The sequence below is a fragment of the Borostomias antarcticus genome (genome assembly GCF_949987555.1).
Source record: "Borostomias antarcticus genome assembly, chromosome: 2".
Lineage (NCBI taxonomy): Eukaryota > Metazoa > Chordata > Actinopteri > Stomiiformes > Stomiidae > Borostomias > Borostomias antarcticus.
The window spans coordinates 23,925,837-23,946,785 of NC_140235.1; the positions used below are offsets into that span (position 1 = coordinate 23,925,837).

General features: G+C 49.0%; 2 protein-coding genes across 2 annotated transcripts in view; both read left to right on the forward strand.

Moving 5' to 3' along the window:
- The first annotated feature begins 150 nt into the window (after positions 1-150).
- anks6 (ankyrin repeat and sterile alpha motif domain containing 6) lies at positions 151-13,824 on the forward strand. Its single transcript, XM_084460556.1, has 18 exons — positions 151-554; positions 813-1,031; positions 1,340-1,583; positions 1,711-1,861; positions 3,945-3,989; positions 4,076-4,280; positions 4,521-4,627; positions 7,483-7,634; positions 7,868-8,117; positions 8,465-8,514; positions 8,828-9,031; positions 9,324-9,495; positions 9,681-9,946; positions 10,555-10,741; positions 11,050-11,117; positions 11,486-11,602; positions 11,789-11,885; positions 12,224-13,824. The coding sequence occupies exons 1-18, from the start codon at positions 196-198 to the stop codon at positions 12,271-12,273; spliced, it is 2,943 nt and encodes a 980-aa protein (XP_084316682.1). The 5' UTR covers positions 151-195; the 3' UTR covers positions 12,274-13,824.
- A 623-nt stretch (positions 13,825-14,447) lies between these two features.
- The window catches only part of sugct (succinyl-CoA:glutarate-CoA transferase), a 120,219-nt gene continuing 113,717 nt past the window's right edge, over positions 14,448-20,949 (forward strand). The window contains exons 1-6 of the mRNA XM_084453180.1: positions 14,448-14,611; positions 15,118-15,166; positions 15,403-15,476; positions 15,627-15,712; positions 16,916-16,966; positions 18,652-18,772. Of these exons, the coding sequence (XP_084309306.1) occupies positions 14,473-14,611; positions 15,118-15,166; positions 15,403-15,476; positions 15,627-15,712; positions 16,916-16,966; positions 18,652-18,772 (520 nt within the window). The 5' untranslated portion in view covers positions 14,448-14,472. The remainder of the gene's footprint in view (positions 14,612-15,117; positions 15,167-15,402; positions 15,477-15,626; positions 15,713-16,915; positions 16,967-18,651; positions 18,773-20,949) is intronic.

A 20,949-nucleotide genomic window follows, 5' to 3' on the forward strand; every position in this document is an offset into this window, starting at 1 on the left:
TTCGTTAACCACATGTTATATTGAAATAGTACTGGGCATAGGTATTATTGACTTGATCAACAGAACATATCAAATTGGCTTTTTGATTCCAAAGTATGGATATGACTCTTGTCTGAAGTCGTGCGTCATGATTTCCAAACAAGGGCCGTCGATAGACACTGACATAAGAGGGAGGAAAGTTTCACGACAGCACCGATGGACGTCCGAATAACTTCAGAGATGAATTTCGGTGTTCCTGCCAACTCTTTGCTGCTGTTCCGTGCTTGCGATGAGGGAGATTACGAGACCGCCCGGGGGATTTTGGAGCCCGGGGCAAAGGAGTCGGGTAGGCAGAGCAGACTGCGGTCCGAGGCAGGATCGGAATGCAACGTTGTGGATATCATCCGCGGACTCTCCCTGGTGCCCGTGGATAGCACGGACGAGGAGGGCAACACGGCGCTGCAGTTCGCCTCTGCCAGCGGGCACGAGAACCTGGTGCGGTTCTTATTGAGGAAGGGGGCTTCGGTGGACAGTCGAAACAACTACGGCTGGACCCCGCTCATGCAGGCTGCGAGGTGTGGTACCAGTTTATACTCTCTCTGGTCAAGATAGATCTTAAAGCATCACCACTAAATGGATGTTTCCTCGAATAAGGTCCAGTGTTCAGCTTTTTTATTGAGTTTATTATTGATGTCTGTGTGCCTTGTCCTCTCCTCCTTCCTCCAACTGGCTTCACTCCTCTCCTTCACGTACCTCTTCCCTCCATCGCTATCCTCCCTCCTTGTCCTCCCTCATCCCCTCACCCTCCTTCCTCTCCTCCCCCCTCCCCGCAGGTTCGGCCACCTGAGTGTGGCCCACATCCTGCTGGAGAACGGCGCTGAGGCAAACGGCAGGAACCGACTGGGCGCCAGCGTTCTCACCATGGCGGCACGTGGGGGCCACACCCATGTCACCAAGCTCCTCCTCGAGGGCGGGGCCTACGTTGACGACTACGACCACCTCGCCCTGGCCGAGGGCGTCCCCAACGGCAACAACAACAACAACAGCTGCAGGTGCTACTATTGTGTTTGCGTACTGGCCTGGGAACAGTGCAGTATAGTATGAAGAACAAAACCAGTATTTGAAAAGTCTTTGACGTGCGTTTGATTTAGCCCTTTTTGAGAGTTTCCTGCTGGTGTCGCTGGAGCGAAGTTGATGAAACAATGTGCACCTCAAGTACTTTAAGTATATTATGACATTATCCAGGTATGCTTTGTCGAAGCATATTTGCCGACATTTGATACACACTGCATCTAAAAGAGTATCATCGTTCTCCCGTCTCTGTCCCTCCTTCCTTGTCTCCTCTTTCTCTCCCTGACAGTGGCGGGGGCTTCGCTGGGAGCGAAGGTTGTGGTCTGGGAGGTGCTGGGAGCCTGGGAGGAGGAGGTGGAGGAGGAGGAGGAGGAGGAGGGCGGGAGTTCATGGACATCACGGCGCTCCTGGTGGCGTCCCTGCAGGGTCACGAGGCGTCGGTCCGCCTGCTGCTGGAGTGGGGGGCGGAGGTCAACTTCTCCCAGAAGACCACTGGCTGGGGGGCGCTCATGCTCACCACGCTCAGCGGAAAGGTGTCTCGCTTGTTGGGCGTACCCGTTGTTTTCACACAGGCTGAGGGCATTCATTAGCTAAGCACATTTTGGGGGTTTCTTCCCACTTTTTCCCCATCTGGCGCTTCATGTCTCCTCCTCTCCACAGGTGGGCGTGGCCCAGCAGCTGGTGGAGCGGGGAGCGGACCCGGACCAGACCAACGTCCTGTCGAAGACGGCGTTCGAGCTGGCGCTGCAGCTGAAGCAGAGAGAGGTGAAGAACTACCTGGACTCCATCACCACCGTACGGCCCCAGACCGGTAGGTGGCGGACAGGGTTGTGTGTGTGTGTGTGTGTGTGTGTGTGTGTGTGTGATACACAGAAAAACATGACAATGATACCATACCACAGGTGTAACTTATTTAGATGAATGATGTCACCGTGACATTGAGCTCCTGGTGGAGGGAGATTGTCAGCCCTGTTCTGGTCAGATGCAGGTCTAACATGGTCAGTACAGGAACAGTGTGATGATGTGAGTGTCCTACAGTTACCTCCCCCAGCTGTGCAGGCTCTGGAGCTGGGCTGTTATTGCCACCCAGGTGAAGGTAGAGCTGTAATCATCATGTCCCTACTGTCCCACGGAAAACACACATCGTTACAGAGTCACGCCCTCACACACCTGCTTCCTTTGATCTGGCTAGTTTCGGCTACTGAAGAGTTAACTACTGTAGCCTGCCAGACAGTCTTCCAGCCAGTTAACCAGTCAGTCAGCTAACCGGTCAGTCAGTTGACCAGTCACAACTAACCAGTCAGTCACTTAACCAGTCAGCTAGTTAACCAGTCAGTCAGTTAGGGCTGTACCCAACTCTGAATTTGGTCAGTCGAATCAGATTCTCTTGTACAAACCAGAGATTTGAAGATTTGTTCCTCCTTTTTTTTCCCCATGTGCCTAGGGGAGACCGCAGGAGTCGGGACAGCTGTCAAACTTTTAACTCAAATGCGCAGGCAGCACAATAAAAGATGCCTATTTTTCTTGCTATACATGCATCATCTAGCCCACATTGTCTATCTATTTAGGATGTGTTTTATGCAGTGTTGCCCATAACCTACGGTAGGGCGATTTGACGATAGTCTCCTCAACTGTGCATTTCGAAGCGTGCACAAATAGGCTTATGCGTTGAGTTGCAGTCAACAAGGACTTGTTTTGGCTGTCACTAGAGCATTTTCGCGGACGTCAGAGCTCAATCTATGCGAAAAAATGTTTTTTTCCAGTGGATATCTTCTTCTTTATACAAGAAGATTGATCCAGGAAAGCAGTTTTGTGTTGTGACATTCCGTTTGGGAAATGCACGTGATTGCTGGCGCATAGTGGGCTAGACGCATAGCTGAGGGGAGAGGGGCTCTGTTCTGCCTTCTCCTCCCTCCGCTATGTCGGTGTCCAGTCTCTTTTTCCTGTACAACAAATAGCTTCGGTAAGCTAGCTATAGCCTAGGTCTAAAACGAATGATCAGCCTGTCCTATATAAATCACAAGGCAAGCGAGTGGTCTTAGTCCACCAGCCACCATCTTGATAGTGGAGCAAAAAAGAAACGACTGTTTGACTTAAAGAATCTGTCGACTTAAGGGTCTCCGACTGATGATTCAACTCGTCGACTTTCAGGGGGCAGCCTAACAGTCAGTTAACCAGTCAGGCAGTTAGTCATACAATTAACCAGTCTGTTAGCCAGGTAACCAGTTAGTCAGTAAACCAGTCAGCCATTTTACCAGTTAGTCAGTTAACCAGGCAGCCAGTTACCCAGTCAGACAGTTAAGTAGTCAGTCAGTTAACCGGTGAGTCAGTTAACTAGTCAGTCAGTTAACCAATCAGGGATTAACATGTGCTTTAAGTTCCCTGAGTCTTCCTGGCAAATGAGTCATGTGACCTCTGGTGGTTTTGGACAGAGCTCTGTTGACTCTATCAACAGAACTCTCCTTTGGCACTTCTGTGTGTGCATGTGTGTGTGTGTGTGTGGGGGGGGGGGGGGGTGAGAGTGAGCGTGAGAGAGAGTGGTTATGTGAGAGTAAGTGTGTGTGTGTGTGAGTGAAGAGAGAGAGTGAGTGAGTGCGTGTGTGTGTGTTTTCCCTTGTCTCCCAGGGAGTTGAGCAGTGGAGTGTAGGGGAGGATAAGATGTCTGAGTCTGACCACGTAGAGTTGTGGTTTACTCTCTGTCTCCATACTGTACAGTATGTATGTCTGGTCCTGTAACAGAAAGGTATTACTCTGGGTCTTTATAAGGTCTATCTGTCTGCCTGCCTGCCGGTCTGTCTGTCTGTCTGTCTGTCTGTCTGTCTGTCTGTCTGTTCCTGTAGCAGAGAGGTTTTACACTGGCTCATTATTCTGTGTCTGCTCCAAACCCTCCACAGATGATGATAAGAGAAGGCCAGATGTGTTCAGCGCCCTGAAGCTTGGTAAGTTTGACTCGCACAGACTTGGCTGAACTGTGCTTTACCAATGGGACATCGTATTGTTTTTAGTGTTCCTGTGTTTGCTCAAGGTAACTCCCAACTGGTGAAAGAGATCCTGGAGGAGGACCCAGCCCAGGTGAACCTGGCCAATCAGGACGGCGCGTCTCCTCTGATGATGGCGTCGGTGAGTGGCCAATTAGAGGTGGTCCAGCTCCTGGTGGAGAAAAACGCTGATATCAACAAACAAGATGGTGTCCATGGATGGACCGCGCTCATGCAGGCCACATACCACGGGTAAAAAGTTGATTCCATTCATGTTGCACTTCTGTGAACTTCATTCTTCCCCACTAACTGCTGTGAACTGAACTGTCCCTGTGATAGAATTCTCTCACTGATTTTTCACACTGATTTCACTCACTTGAAGCCAGCAGAGAAAGAATGGGATTCTAAAGTAATGGTTTCTGTGAGCGTTGCTTAGTGAGATTTGTCTCAGGAGCACCTGCCTGTCCATCTGTGTACTTCCTGTGTTGACAGGAACAAGGATGTGGTGAAGTTCCTGTTGAGCCAGCGAGCTGACGTCAACCTGAAGGCCAAGAATGGATTCACAGCCTTCGACCTGGTCATGCTGCTCAACGATCCAGGTAATGCGATGCCATCCATCCATCCATCCATCCATCCATCCATCCATCCATCCATCCATCCATCCATCCATCCATCCATCCATCCATCCATCCATCCATCCATCCATCCATCCAGCCATCCATCCATCCATCCATCCATCCATCCATCCATCCATCCATCCATCCATCCATCCATCCATCCATCCATCCATCCATCCATCCATCCATCCATCCATCCATCCATCCATCCATCCATCCATCCATCCATCCATCCATCCATCCATCCATCCATCCATCCATCCATCCATCCATCCTTCCTTCCTTCCTTCCTTCCTTCCTTCCTTCCTTCCTGATATTCTGTGTTTTTAATTGTGTGAAGCACTTGTCTATGAGAGGTGCTATACTACCCTGATAACAGAGGTGCTATACTACCCTGATAACAGAGATGCTATACTACCCTGATAACAGAGGTGCTATACTACCCTGATAACAGAGGTGCTATACTACCCTGATAACAGAGATGCTATACTACCCTGATAACAGAGATGCTATACTACCCTGATAACAGAGGTGTTATACTACCCTGATAACAGAGGTGCTATACTACCCTGATAACAGAGATGTTATACTACCCTGATAACAGGTGCTATACTACCCTGATAACAGAGATGTTATACTACCCTGATAACAGAGATGCTATACTACCCTGATAACAGAGGTGCTATACTACCCTGATAACAGAGATGTTATACTACCCTGATAACAGAGGTGCAATACTACCCTGATAACAGAGGTGCTATACTACCCTGATAACAGAGATGTTATACTACCCTGATAACAGAGGTGCAATACTACCCTGATAACAGAGGTGCTATACTACCCTGATAACAGAGATGTTATACTACCCTGATAACAGGTGCTATACTACCCTGATAACAGAGGTGCTATACTACCCTGATAACAGAGGTGCTATACTACCCTGATAACAGAGATGTTATACTACCCTGATAACAGAGGTGCTATACTACCCTGATAACAGAGATGTTATACTACCCTGATAACAGAGGTGTTATACTACCCTGATAACAGAGGTGCTATACTACCCTGATAACAGAGATGTTATACTACCCTGATAACAGAGGTGCTATACTATCAATCAATCAATCAATCAAAGCTTTATTTGTATAGCGCATTTCATACCCAGAGGCAACACAATGCGCTTTACAGAGAACAAGGGAGGTGGGCATACGACCCACTCTCTTCATATTCCTGAGGGAAGCAAAAAAACAGTAATCACCCGGGGGCCAGATAAGTGAGCTGTAAAAATTCTTCCCTGACCCCTCTCAACAAGGCTATCGAGCAAGCTCCTGGAGTATGTTTGTCTACCAGCTAAGAACATTTATATAGCAATACATTACATTAAATTACATTTCAGAGTGAGAGAGGCTAAAAGCATCATAGGAGAGAGAACATTCTACGGACATGCTACGACATCCACAGCAGACACGGGGGTATCTATCGGACTCTGGGAGGTCTGCTGGTGACAGTGGGGCATCCACTGGACCTGGTTAGAAGATAGGAGGGAGAGAGAGAGGCAATTTCAGAGTGAGAGAGGCTAAAAGCATCATAGGAGAGAGAATATTCTACGGACATGCTACGACATCCACAGCAGACATGGGGGTATCTATCGGACTTCGGGAGGTCTGCTGGTGACAGTGGGGCATCCACTGGACCTGGTTAGAAGATAGGAGGGAGAGAGAGAGGCACTAGGGAGAGGGAAGGCAGAACAGGGTTAGTAGCACATAGAGCCATACAGACCACACAGATATTGAAACAGGCAACCTGGGGCAAGCTCCTGGAATATATTTGTCTAATGGCTAAGAACATTTAAAGAACAATAAATAACATTAAATTAAATTTTCGGAGCAAGAAAGGCTAAGAGCATCAGGTCCAGGCCTAAGCCGGATGTGGACTGATGTGTGTCTGTGTGTACGAGTGTGTGTGTGTACTAAATACTACGATATCCACAGCTCCACAGCTGACACTGGACCTGGTTAGAGGATAGGAGGGAGAGAGAGAGGCACTAGGGGAGACAGAAAACGGTTAGTAGCACACTGAGTCGTTGAAGCAACACAGCAGTCAGAACAGAACAAGCCTGTTTCAGGATAACCAGCTTCTGTACACTACTTGACTATACTACGCTGATAACAGACAGAATTGTCAGCTCGTTACACTCCGTTGAGAACTTCAGTCTGACATGGCGGCAGTCTGACAACTGATTACCATGGGAGGGGGGGGGCACAACTGATTACCATGGGGGGGGTTGCACAACTGATTACCATGGGAGGCGCGGGGGGGGGGGGGGGGGGCACAGCTGATTACCATGGGGGTGGGGGGTGATTTGATGTTAACATCATTGCTGATGATGTCATAGCCATGACAATCATATACGATGTTGACAACAGGGAACAGGGAGAGAAGTGAAACAGTAATGTAATCATAGGCTAACGAACGGTAGAGCACTCTGTTACTTTGTTTCTACTCATAACTATTACCAGTCGTCCCCCTCTCCAGTAATCTGAGTTCCCAGAAGCCCTCGCTGCGGCGCCTCTCCAAGTAACGGGGAATCACATTGTCTGTACGCACAGCTTGACAGCCGACAATAGCTTGACAACGACCAACTTCCCGCCCCTTGGCGCTGATTGGCTAATTGCTGGATCCCGCGGCACTCATTCGTCGATTGTTTTTTACTCGGAGAACCACCTGTTACGCAGCTACACCAGACCGAGAAATTTGGCGTTCGAATGTCTGGACCCCGGCTGGTGCTATGCTTAATAAACTTGACTTACTTACTGGTCTCTGGCCCCCTGTTCCAGACACAGAGCTGGTGCGCCTGCTGGCCTCGGTATGCATGCAGGTGGACAAGGAGAAGGCCAAGCAGCGCAACCGACCCCCCCTCACCCACTCCAAGAGCCGCCAGTCTCTCAACAATGTCCCCGTACCCCCTGATGACAAGGGGGGGCTGAAGGTGTGTGTGTGTATGTGTGTGTGTGTTGTTGTTGTTGTTAACATGTAATTATAGTGTAAAGGTTAAATTCTCTTTTTGGTGGATTCAGCTGGACCATATGTATTGATTTAGCAGATTCATCATCAACCAGTGATGATTGATATTTTCTGGTCATTTTCACTCTTCTAAAGACAATTTTGATTTGACCAATCACATGACTTCACATGTCCACATCCTGTCCTCTTCCTGTGTAGTCGTGGTGGAACAGGATGTCCAACCGTTTCCGTCGTCTGAAGCTGACTCACACACTGAGGCACGGCCTGTCGTCCAATCGGCTTGCACCATTCCCTGACGACCCCGAAGCCTCGCTGGACACCACCATGAAGGCAGACAGGAAGTCGGACAGGAAGTCTGGCGTTGCAAACGGAGCGATGGTGGCGCCCCCTGCCGCCATGGGGGTGAACGACGTTGGCACCGCCTGGATCGCCAAGAGCAAGGACACCGGTGAGACTGTGTGTGTGTGGACAGCTAAGAGCAAGGACAGCCATTAGATGACACATTCAGCAGTGTCCTACTGAATGATGCTTTGTGTCAATCAAACCAGGCAACTGTTCATTTTAAAGTACCGTTCCCTAGAAAACAGCTACAGTTCTCTGAAGCACCTTTGGATGGAGAATTTCATGTTTTCAAACTGTGGTTGGTCTCCATCTTGCGAAGGGGGTCCCATTGTTCAAGTCAGAAACACAGAGCACTCGAGTTGGCAGAGTTTGTGAGAGAACGCACAAACGTAGTGTAGTTTTCTCTGAGCTGCCTGTCAGTTTGTTTGGAAGCTAACAGGGATTCTGTCGTAGGTCTGGGCAGAACGGCCGCGGAGAAGGACGACTTTCTGATCTCCACCATGGTAGAATCTCCGGAATATCAGAGCGGTCTGGTTTTCTCTCTTTGGCCTTGCTGTTTTGTTTTTTCTCACACACACTCTCTTGCTTGCTCTCTTCACACGTACGCACGCACGCACGCACGCACGCACGCACGCACGCACGCACGTACGCACACACACACACACACACACACACACACACACACACACTCACTCTTCTCTCTTTCTCTATCTGTCTCTCTCCCACTCTCTTTGTCTCTCCCTCTCTCTCTCTCCCTCCCCCCTCCCTTTCTCTCTCCATCTCTCTCTCTCCCTCCCCCCCCCCCCCCCCCTCCAGTTGAGGAACGGCGCGCCGCTGACCCGTCTGCCCAATGACAAGCTGAAGGCCGTAATCCCGCCCTTTCTGCCGCCGTCCAACTTTGAGGCGTGGAACTCGGACCGCTCGCGTGTGCTGAAGGAGGGGAAGAGCGACGCCCCCCGCCTCCCCATGCCCCCGCGGCCCGGCAAGGCCAACTTCAACAGCAGCGGCAACTCCGACATTGTGAGTGTGTGCGTGGTTGTGTGTGTGTGTGTGCGTTTGCTCACATTGAGTGTGTGTCAGTATGTGTGGTTTTTGAAATTGGGACTACTTTGTGGGAGCATATTATGTGTGTGGAAATCCGGAATTGGCAATTGTGTGCTTATGTTTATGCTGTTATTATATATATCTGTGTGTGTGTATGTACGTGTGTGTGCACATGTAAATGTGTGTGTGTGTGTATGTGTGTAAATTGTGTGTGTGTATGTGTGTAAATTTTGTGTGTGTTTGTAAATTGTGTGTGTGTGTGTGTCAGACCTCCATCAGTCGTGTGGTGAGCAGATCCATCAAGTTTCCCAGCATCTCTAAAGGCCCTTCCTCGTCCTCCCCCTCGAACTCGGGTCACTACCACTCCCCCCACTCCTCTGGGGGGTCCAACGGTCTGGCCGGGGTCAACCGCCACGGGCCTGACTCACACAACCGCTCAGGTACACGCACACACACTCACACATGCACACACCCAGCATGCACACACACACACACACACACACACACACACACACACGTACACACACACACATACTGTCAGGCACACACTTTATCCATCTGTCTAATCTCCCTCCATCTTTCTCACCGCTTCCAAAGCACTGACCCTATTCATCTTTTTACCCAGGGGGCAGTGCCGACAGCGTGCTGTCTCAGATCGCGGCCCAGAGGAAGAGAGCCGCAGGACTGCTGGATCCCAAGACCCAGACTGTGGAAGTGCCCAGCCAGACCCCTGGTCCCGGTGCCGGTCCTGGTTCTGGTCCTGCTCCCGCCTCGGCTCTCACCCCTGCCCAGCCACAGAGCTCCGTCCCTGGGCCCAGCCTGCCTGAGCTCAGCCTCCCTGACGTCCACTCCACCCCCAGCCTGGTGGCCAGCAACGTCCACTCCCGACGGGTCAGAGACTTTCCGCTGTCTGTCCGTGTCTCTTCTGTTTGTATTTGGCACGGGTATCCGCAGGGGTCCCGGACAGACCGTGACAGGGACATATTTTTTATTCATTTACGTTTTGTCTCATTTTAATATAAAATACGGCTGCCAATACTGCACCGAATAGAACCGAATAGAACCCTGCCCCCAGCGTTCCAGCTGCCTACTCTAGAATTATCTTGCCTGCTCATCAGCTGCAAGAAGCTGCAGCTTTGCCCAGAATTAGTGCGGCTGCCCTGATAGAAACACTGAACTATTACCTCACACCAGTCTACTGTAGAATTATTTTTCCATTGCTTAGCATTGCCCAACTTTAGTGTGTTCTGTTCTCCACCATCATTCCGACGGGACTTGCCAAACACAACATGTCTGCTATGGGCGGAAGACGGGCATACAATGGACTAAATGGCCAATTATTGCTTGCTCCTCTGAGTAACAAACCTAGCAGATAAGTTGATTGGACGGGCTAAGCTGGAGTAATAGCAGATGGACAGTATTTAGTTGCTGTCCATAGTGCTCCCACGTATCAGCAGAATATTAAATACACAAACGGGTTCATGTCTCTCTTCCTCCAGAAGCTGGATCTGAAGAAGAGGCCTCAGTCGGGGAACTCATCCACGTCTAAGAGCACCTCCCCCACCCTGACCCCCTCCCCCTCGCCTACGCCCAAACCTCTGGCCGGCGACTCCCTCTCCTCTGCCTCCTCCCACCCACGCTCCAAGAGCAGCGGCGGGTCCAGCAGCGGCACCATCACGGATGAGGGTGAGAGGGAGGGGGGGGGAGGGAGAGAGAGGGAAGGAGGGGGAGGGATGGAGGGAGGGGCTGATGTAAAGGGGAAAGGAAGGAAGGAGGAAAAATTGATGGTGGGAGGGAGGAAGGTAGGCCGGTAATGTAGGATAGATGGACGGATGGATGGATGGATGGATGGATGGATGGATGGATAGATTGATGGATGGATGGAGGGATGGAGGGATGGATGGATAGATTGATGGATGGATGGAGGGATGGATGGATGGATGGATAGATCCAACATGTAGCAGTGCCTGACGTCCGTGTCTGTCCTCTCCTAGATGAGCTGTCCAGTATCCTGAAGAAGCTCTCGCTGGAGAAATACCAGCCCATATTTGAGGAACAAGAGGTATATAATATTACCCACACTGCCACGCCAATGTTCCTACCAGTCAGTCAAAATGCATAGATGAAGTCAGTCGCTATCAAAAACCATTATTTTACATTTATTCCCCACCTTTTTCTGTCTGTAACTCATATCTGTGCCCTCTAATGCTGTAATACGTTCCATTTGTATTGGAGCTCCGGATTTGGTGCCCGGAACGACGTTACATCCCAGTTGAATGTGAAAACCCACTTTCGCCCCATCTTTGTAAGATGACAACCTTGACGGCGAGCCTGGGAATCCCCACGTTTCCGATACAAATGGAACGCAGCATAAAACCCGTATCTGCAATATCACTTCTCTTCTCCTCTGTCACCCCCCCCCCCCTCCAGGTGGATATGGAAGCATTCCTGACCCTGACTGACGGGGATCTGAAGGAGCTGGGTATCAGGACAGACGGTCCCAGACACCAGATCCTGGCTGCCATCTCGGAACTCAACGCAGGGAAGGTGTGCTGTTGTCTCCATGTTCCTTTAGCTGTTCTATGGATGTGAAGTATTCAGCAAAAAGTAGCCTGACATTAACACCTTGAATTGGAGTCTTGACAGATTTTAATAGTTGCGATCTAAGCCTGTGTGTGTGCGTGTGTGTGCGTGTGTGTGTGTGCGTGTGTGTGTGTGTGTGTGTGTGTCCAGGGCCGAGAGAGGCAGATCCTACAGGAGACCATCCATAACTTCCAGTCGTCGTTTGGCAGCAGTGCCAGCAACCCCAGACCGCCTGGACACCCGCGCTGTATGTAGACATGTCATCACCCTCTGATCAGACAGACAGACAGGCAGACAGACAGGCAGAAAGAGAGACAGATAAACTGACAGACAGACAGATAAACAGACAGTCAGACAGATAGATAAACTGACAAACAGGCAGACATACAGATAAACAGACAGACAGACAGACAGACAGACAGACAGACAGACAAGACAGACAGACAGACAGATAAACTGACAGACAGACAGGCACTCTGACCTGATGGAGAGAGAGAGCAGAAGTGTGTATTGGAAAAAAACAGTTGGAAGATGCTTAGGTTCAATAGATTAATCGGCCACTTCTCTCTCTCTCTCTCTCTCCAGCTCCTACAGGCTGGGTCAGACACCACGATCGCTCCTCCAGTAAGAGGTAGCGGCAAACCCTGAAGGTGGAGGTCGACCAATACTGGACCAGGGGCCCTGGAGGTCAGAGTTCACCTTCTGGGTCAGAGGTGACATGTCCCCGGCCCAGACAGAGCCTCTCCTGGGCACCAGTGTCCCAGAGCGTTGCTCCCTGGTGGTGGTGTGGAGGTGTGGCGTCCCCACACTTGTGCGTTAGTGTGGTGTCCCGTGTCCGTTTTGTTCACCGTTCTGTTCCTGTCTGCCTCCCCTCCGGGGGCTCAATGTTTGTCTGTCTCCCCCGATTGCTCAACGTTTGGTTTCTGTAGACCGATCCTCAAAGTCTTCACTACCTTGTATGGGTCTTGACAGACATTGATATAAACTGTAACTTCACTTGCTGGCAGAGGCCTCCGAACCACAAGGCAGTTATTTCTAGTTTGTTTTAGGCACGCCTCTCGCACAGGAACTTCTCCTCCCCTTTGCGCGTACCCGTACCCTACTTGTCTATGTCGTTGTATCGTGTTCCCCCTGTCTGTTCATTAGCGTTGATTTCTTGATTATTTTCTTTTGGAGTAGCAAATAAACACCCCGATTTTGTGTTTTACCTATTTCTGTAGTTGGGTACGTTTTGTGTTTTCACTCGCCACGCGCCCACCAGTGTGAGCACCTACAGACCGTAACCCCCCTGCGTAACAGGGAGGACGCTGCAGCAACGGACACAGACAGATCTCCCACCCCTTTAGGGACCCCCTCGTCATGTACCTTAGTCATGAGGTGCAGACAAGTTGCCAGGCCAGAGGGCCATGGCAGGGGGCGGGGCTTCTGAGGCCAAGTGCCAAGCTGCTTTCAGACAATGCACAAAGTGATGTGCGGCCATCTTGGAGGGATGGTGAGAGAGAGAGAGAGAGAGGATGGAGAAGGGGAGGGAGAAATAAGAGGGATGGAGGGAAAGATGGAGGTAAGGTTAAAGAGACAGGGAGAGGGAAGAAGGGAAAGAGATAAGATTGATGAGAAAGAAAGGGAACAGGAGGAGAATAGCAAAATGTTCTTTTGAAGGAAAGAGATGACAGTTGGGCACACATGCAAGTGAATGGAAGCCTAGTGTGGTTGGAACTGTGCTTTGTAATGAGAATGAAGGTTGATTTATACTTTTATTTTATCTGTGCTTGTCATTAACTGCCTTTTTGATTGTGTTAAGTGCAATTGACATTTGTCTTTCTTTTAGATCTAGACATTCATGTCTGTGTTTTTAATCATGTATATATAAGTCTGCTAGTCTTCCTGTGCTGTATGAATACACACACACACACACACACACACACACACACACACACACACACACACACACACACACACACACACACACACACACACACACACCTAATATTGTGTAGGTCCCCCTTGTGCTGCCAAAACAGCTCTGAGCCATCGAGACATGGACTCCACTTCTGAAGATGTCCTCTGGTATAATGTGTGGATTTCTGTATATATGTATTTACTCTATATTGCATCTGACATTTTTTATCTACTGTAAAATTGTATGTGATTGTTTTGTATTGTCTTTGAGGCTGCAACCACGCAAATCCCCCAGGGATCAATAAAGTACAGTAGGCTACTTACATTTTTATTACTGTTTTTTTGCTTCCCTCTGGAATATGTAGAGAGTGGGCCATATGCCCACCTCCCTTGTAATCTGTAAAGCGCATTGTGTTGCCTCTGGGTATGAAATGCGCTATACAAATAAAGCTTTGATTTGCTTGATACATTTTTATTACATTAAAAAATAAAAATGGATCACATTATTGGGAATTATTACACTATTGGTAGTCTATTAGCCTACATCATTAGTTACTACAGGGCTATAAAAAGCTAATATCAAAAACTTGACTAGGGCCAGATGTTTTATACAAGGCAGGTGGTTTTAATTTTGTGGTTGAGCTGATCGCTTCACTAAACAATTTGATTGACCAATCCAGTTGTCATTGAGTCTTGTCTCCCTAGGTTCCAATAGTTTAGCCAGAGATTCTCTATAATTGTTGGGATATTGTTTGGTTGTGTTTCAACCATGGAGGTATTATTCAACACGGGGAAAATCCCGCCCAGCCGGCGAACCAAGTTAAACAAATCGAGGTGACTTATTAAAGTAGGCTTGGCCTAAATGGCGGTAGATGGCAGTGTTGCTAGCGACGGGTCGCGGTGCTATCCCGTTGCGACACTGGGGCCAAACTATCATGTCGGGGACTACAACGTTCACGTTTTCTAGAGGCTTTCTGTCTGCTTTCAGACCAATCGGAATAAAACCGACTTTTCACTGGCCACACCCGACTACACGCACGAGTTTCAGAAGGCCACTGACAAGCGCGCAGCCAGGTATTTGCAAACGTGTCCTCGCGACTGAAGTGCATATCGAGTGGGGCTGTCACACAGCTGTCTGTCAATCAACTGCTGCACGTGAAGCTGTCCCTTTAAATCACTTCAGCTTTTAGATGACTGCATCATTCTATGAAAACGAACTAGCTATGAAGCTCAACCATAGGTCTGTTCCCGTTGCTCTGTCTCATGAGGTTTATTTTCTCGTGCCTGTGTTTATCTTGGCCTACTTTAGTACTTACAGTACTTTTTAATTTGTGTTGTTGATTTGTTTTAATGTTTATGCTGCTGTTGTCTTGCTATTTATTTGACTGGAAAACACTGTGACTGTATCTTGAAATGTGCTGTATAAATAAAACTTACTATATTGGAAGTTTGTCAGCGCCACAATAATGATAGTTAGCTAAGTCATCATTTTGAGGTGGCTAGTAGGTCTACAGCAGCTTGCCTTTAGGTTGAATCACTCGTACTTTTTGACAGTGACCCATCCAATTTCTCTGCTGCAGATGACAACATTCGGCCACTCGAGGGCACCAGAGTCCTGGACTTGACGAGGTAGGATGAGAGTTATTATGGCGGTAATACGATCACCATTCCCTGACAGGTCTCTGCTCAGGATTAAATGGTGATTATGTAAGACTATTATGACATTACTGATCCTTTGTGTTTGTGTGTGTCTGCATGTGTGTGTGTGTGTGGCTGCATGCATGTGTGTGTGTGTGTGTGTGTGTGTGTATCTGTGTGTGTGTGTGTGTGTGTATCTGTGTGTGTGTGTGTGCGTGCTCTTGCAGGGTTCTGGCTGGTCCGTTTGCCACCATGATATTGGGTGACCTGGGAGCTGAGATCATCAAGGTGGAGAGACCAGGTGAGCGTGGAGGACATAGAGGTGTACTGGAGCCACAATAGATAGATCTGCAGAATAAATGTGTACCCTAGTCCACTCTCATTATGGTAGTGTGTGTGTGTGTGTGTGTGTGTGTGTGTGTGTGTGTGTGTGTGTGTGTGTGTGAGACAGGTGCGGGGGATGACACCAGAGCTTGGGGTCCTCCGTTCGTGGGTGAAGAGAGCGCCTACTTCCTCAGCGTCAACAGAAACAAAAAGGTTCAGAAGACATTTCCTCTACATACTTAATACACACACACACACACACACACACACACACACACACACACACACACACACACACACACATCTCGTGTTGTCTCCTTCCTCTCCTCCTGTCTCCTCTTCTCCTGTCTCCTCTTCTCTAGTCTCCTCTCCTCCTGTCTCTTCTCATCTCCTCCTGTCTCCTCTCCTCCTGTCTCTTCTCCTCTCCTCCTGTCTCCTCTCCTCCTGTCTCCTCTCATCATGTCTCCTCTCCTCCTGTCTCCTCTTCTCCTATCTCTTCTACTCTCCTCCTGTCTCCTCTCCTCCTGTCTCTTCTTCTCTCCTCCTGTCTCTTCTCCTCCTGTCTCCTCTTCTCCAGTCTCTTCTCCTCTCCTTCTGTCTCCTCTCCTCCTGTCTTATTTCAGCCTGTTGATTTTTCTGGTTCTTAGCTCTGAATTCTGAGGAAAGGTTTCTTCAAAATGACTGTTTAGTTTCATGGTGGCGTTTCAAATTGCTTGTTGGAGGGAGGATGAAGGCATGTTTTTCATCCATTCATCTTTGAATTGTTTATTTTCATTGCTGACTTTTCTTTTGGTCACTATTGAACATGCCATTGTAGTTACACTAGAAAATAACTGAGGCTAAAACTAACATCAGGCTAGCTACTAGCTAACTACAGACGAAACATTAGCTGCGCTGTCAACTCTCTACAGGTTAATCAATAATGTCTATGATCTGCACTGCCAACTCACATGACCCAGTGTTGCCATATTGGATAGACAATTTCCCAACTGCCCAATGTCATCAAAGGTAGCGCACATGGGCGGAAAGCTTCCAAATCTGGCAACACTGCCAACGCCAACCCCTTGAAGTAGAGGACATTCAAAGTCCTGCTTGCAGCAGAGAAAGTAGAGAATTTTGACTCGTTGTGGTGATGTCTTGGAAATAATACTATGAAAAGTATAATTTGCTCAGAGTTTGGAGACAGTTGTGGCTCAATCCGGATCCGGACCGGAGTCCGGACTTATTGAGCTTCTGTAGCTTCTGTAGCTGTCCTGTAGCTTCATCAAACAATGTCCTGTAACTATTAGTTTAAGGCTCACACATTTTTAGCAGAGTAAACCTTTGCTCAGGTGTTCAGTGGTAAAGTGTGTGCCCCTGTCTGACCTCTGAACACACAGTTTAACACAGGGCTTTTATTATCCTCTCTGACTGCAGAGCATCGCTGTGAACCTGAAGGACCCCAGAGGAGTCCAGATCATCTTAGAGGTAGGGATCTGGACAGACATGGGGTTATTGTGTTGTGATGCTGTGCAGTTCCTGGCCGATGCAAACCCCTTCATTCACCTGGCAGTTAAGATACTGTATGCCTACTGTTATACAGTGCTGCTTGAAAGTATGGGAACCCCTTGAGCAGTTTAGAGTTCTGTTGTTTTACCATGATTTTCTTATTTTATCATCACCGGTTTTATATTAAATGCCAGGTTTTTATGTTTATCAATTGCATAATTTGTTTAGAGGGCATTGTGTGAGTAGCCACTAGCCAGACAACTGAATGAAACATGGAATTAGTGTATGTGCAAAAGTAATTGATCTCCCAGCTGCATTGGTAAAGTAAAGTAGGTAACAGATTCAGGTGAAACACATGTGGGTGTTTAATTAATCAACTAAACAGACCAATCAAATGAGACATCCTTAGGAAAAGGGTTGGGCAACACAGATTAAAAGAGAAAGGAAACCAACCAAACCACTGTAGTGCCAAGGTGCACCCACACAGATCAAAAATGCAGAGAGGAAAGGATATGTCCGAGGACATCAGGAAGAAGGTACTGACAGCCCATCAGTCCGGGAAAAGCTATAAGACCATCTCCAAAAGATTCCAGCTCCGTCCATCCACTGTAAGACAAATCATTTACAAATGGAGAGCGTTCAGCATTACCGCAACTCTTCCTTGAAGTGGACGCCCATCACAACTATCACCAAGAAGCACCAGAAAAATAATAAATCAGGTAAAGGCCCATCACCACCACATCACCTCTAGGGAGCTGCAGACCTCTCTGGCAGCATCTGAGGTAAATGGACAGTACTTGCGCCTACAATCGAAGGAAAATTGAATAGACATGACATTCTTGCTTGGACTCATCTGTCCAGACGCCTTCTGGAAGTCCATTCTCTGGAGTCCAAGATAGAATTATTTGGTCACAATAAAAAAAAAAACATGTTTGGAGAAACATCCAACAAGTTCTTGATCAGAATCTCCTGCTGTCACTCAGGGAGTTGGGGCCAACGAGACAATGACCCAACGCATACCAGCAAAACTACAAAGGAATGGCTTGAAAGAAAGAATTCGTACTCTGGATTGGCCTAGTCGAAGTCCGGACCTCCATCCAATAGAAATGCCGTGGCTAGACCTGAAGCGGGCGGTACATTCCAGATGTCCTTCCAACCTCTCTCAACTGGCTGAGCTCTGAAAGGCGGAGTGGGCAAATGTCCCCCAGAGCAGATGTGAGAGACAGGTCAGTGGTTACAGAAGATGTTTGGTCACAGAAGACGTTTGGTCACAGAAGACGTTTGGTTGAAGTAATGGCTGCAGGAGGTACCACAAACTAAAATGCTTCACATACTTTTGCACATATAAAATATCAAATCAGTTTTTGTGTGATAAACCACTTTTGTTGAAGAAATAATGAAAATGCATATTTTCTTTTGTTTGTGTCCATTATTTGGAAATTGGTGTTTGGATGTACATTTACTAAGGTTATTTTACATGTTTGTACAAAAACAATGACCATGTCTGGAGGGTTCACATACTTTCAAGCAGTTTTGTATATCACCACACAACACAATAGCCTTTGGCTACCTATCGGATGCTACAATAAACAGAATTGATCCTTTTTGCTATCTTACCTATTAGTTCTTTAGAGCCAAAGTTTTGATTGTAATGTCCCTTTAAGATGGCAGGTGTATGTGACGTGCTGGTGGAGAACTACCTGCCTGGGAAGCTGCAGGACATGGGCCTGGGCTACTACGACGTCAGCCGGACCAACCCCCGACTGGTCTACTGCTCCATCTCGGGTACCTACACCTAGACCGGAGACCGCCCCCTGTCCCTAGTAAAGCTCTAGAACGCAGTTATCCTCGTCGGCCACTAGATGGAGCCTGACACCACGGTGAATCCACATGGTACACGACCAGTTACTGCAGTGGGGGGTCAGTCAGGTGGTCTGCCTCCACACTCCCTGGTGTTAGAGAAGGCTCCGAAACGCAGACACAACGGTCTCTACTTTACCTCAGTCTCTCCAGAACAGTGGCAGCTGGTGACTTTGCAAACATTTCCTGCAATTTCCTGATAAATATTTAAAAGAGTTTTGGGTGCTATTATATACTATTAACCATTCAAAGTTGTGATTGATTGTCATATATTGTGAGCCAACCTTTCAAAAATGGCTTTAAAATTGATAGATGGTACACTGCTGTACATACGCTTCAACAGTGGCTCCTTCGTGGCTTGCACTTATCTGGGAGATAGCTGGAGTTACCTCATTCCCGCGTCTTCTCTTCTCATCATCCTCCCCTTTCCATTCCTCCTCTCCTCCCTCGCCTCGCCCTTGTTCACCCCTGCTCGTCCTCTTCCTCCCTCCCTCTCTCCTCCCCACTCTCCCTCCCTCCCCACCCCCTCTTCTCCCCCAGGCCCAGTAAAACTGTGTGTGTGTGTGTGTGTGTGTGGGGGGGGGGGGGGGGTGTTACTCGCGAAGCCTCATCAAAACAGTGTCTGTCAAGACAGTTAAAGCGGGCAGATTTATGACGCACATCCTGGGATGTTTAATTCACCCTTCTCTCAGGCCCCGGCGCTGACAGCTTCTCTGTCTGAATCTCTAACTAATGTGTTTTGACGAGCGACATCAAGGAGCCTTGGCCTCGTCTCACCGTCGGAGCCGTGGCGCTCGGCCCTGATGTGGTCGCTGATATTTACGGGTTTCATAGATCTTTTAAAAGCTGTTGGAAGTGTCTCTTTCAGTACCTCGTATAAGATGTTGAATGTTCCCTGGATGTGGCCTGGCTGCGCTGTCTGACTGTGAGACATTGAGGGGGGGGGGGACGACCCGGTTTTGACCCCTCGTCGCACAGACGTAACGCTGCAGTCCCCATGCTGCAATCAAGCGCAGGGGGGAACCCATCCACAACGTTGATGTGGAGCGCACGCGGCGGCCTGACGGAGGTTTCGGCTCGGCTAATGAGCGGGCCTGATTTAGGCCGACCGGGGCCTCTCGCGGTGTGCTTGTTGTGATTTATCCTCCGCTGATTGGTTGATTGCGTCAGACCAGAGGGCCAGGGAGTGACCAGGTCGGCAGTATTTCACGCGTGCCCCGAGTTCTGGCCGTAGCTAGGCAGCTGTGATGCAGCGGTGACTGGAGACTAATTAGCAGACATTGTGCAGTTTTTGTTTTTTCATTGCGCGGGGGCGGCTGTGGCTCAGGAGGTAGAACGGTGACCGTAGGGTCGGCGGCTCGAATCCCGGCTCCTCCTGTCCACACGTCGAAGTGTCCTTGGGCAAGACGCTAGACCCCAAATTGCTCCCAATGAGCAGGCCTTGCAGCTTGCTCGGCAGCTGCCGCTATCGGTGTGTGTATGTGTGTGTGAATGGGTGAACGAGAGGCCTTCATTGTAAAGCGCTTTGGACAAAAGCGCTATATAAGTGCAGTCCATTTACCATTTTTACACCAGTGGCGGTTAAGAAGTGAATACTGTGTGTGATGATTTAAAGGGAACTAGCTATACTCCGTATATGTCGGTAAGCCCTCGACTCCTCCGCTGCAGTTGTGGCAGCGTGGCGCGTGAGCACGACCGCTTATGCGTTAGCTGTAGGCATCCCGGCAGAGGTTCGAACCCGACCGCCACTTGGTTAGCTCCGCGGTGGTTAGCTCCGCGGTGCCTCTCCGGGGAGCTGAAGCTAATGTGTGGCTGGATGTAGCCTAACGGACAGGAATGAACAGCGGCCAGATTTGCTGACATCGGCTCTGGTAGAATAAACTGGATGTGATCCACTGTGTGATACCCTGTAGCTGTTAACCTTGGAGAGAGAGAGAGAGAGAGAGAGAGAGGTGAGCCGAGATGGAAGGGAGGGAGGGAGGAAGGTGGGAGTGGAAGGGAGGGTGGAGGAAGGAGGTAGAGACGGGGGGGTGGAGAGAGGGGATGAGGGAGGCAAGGAGAGAGACAGGGATAGAAGCAAGCTGGGAGGGGAGCAGGAATGG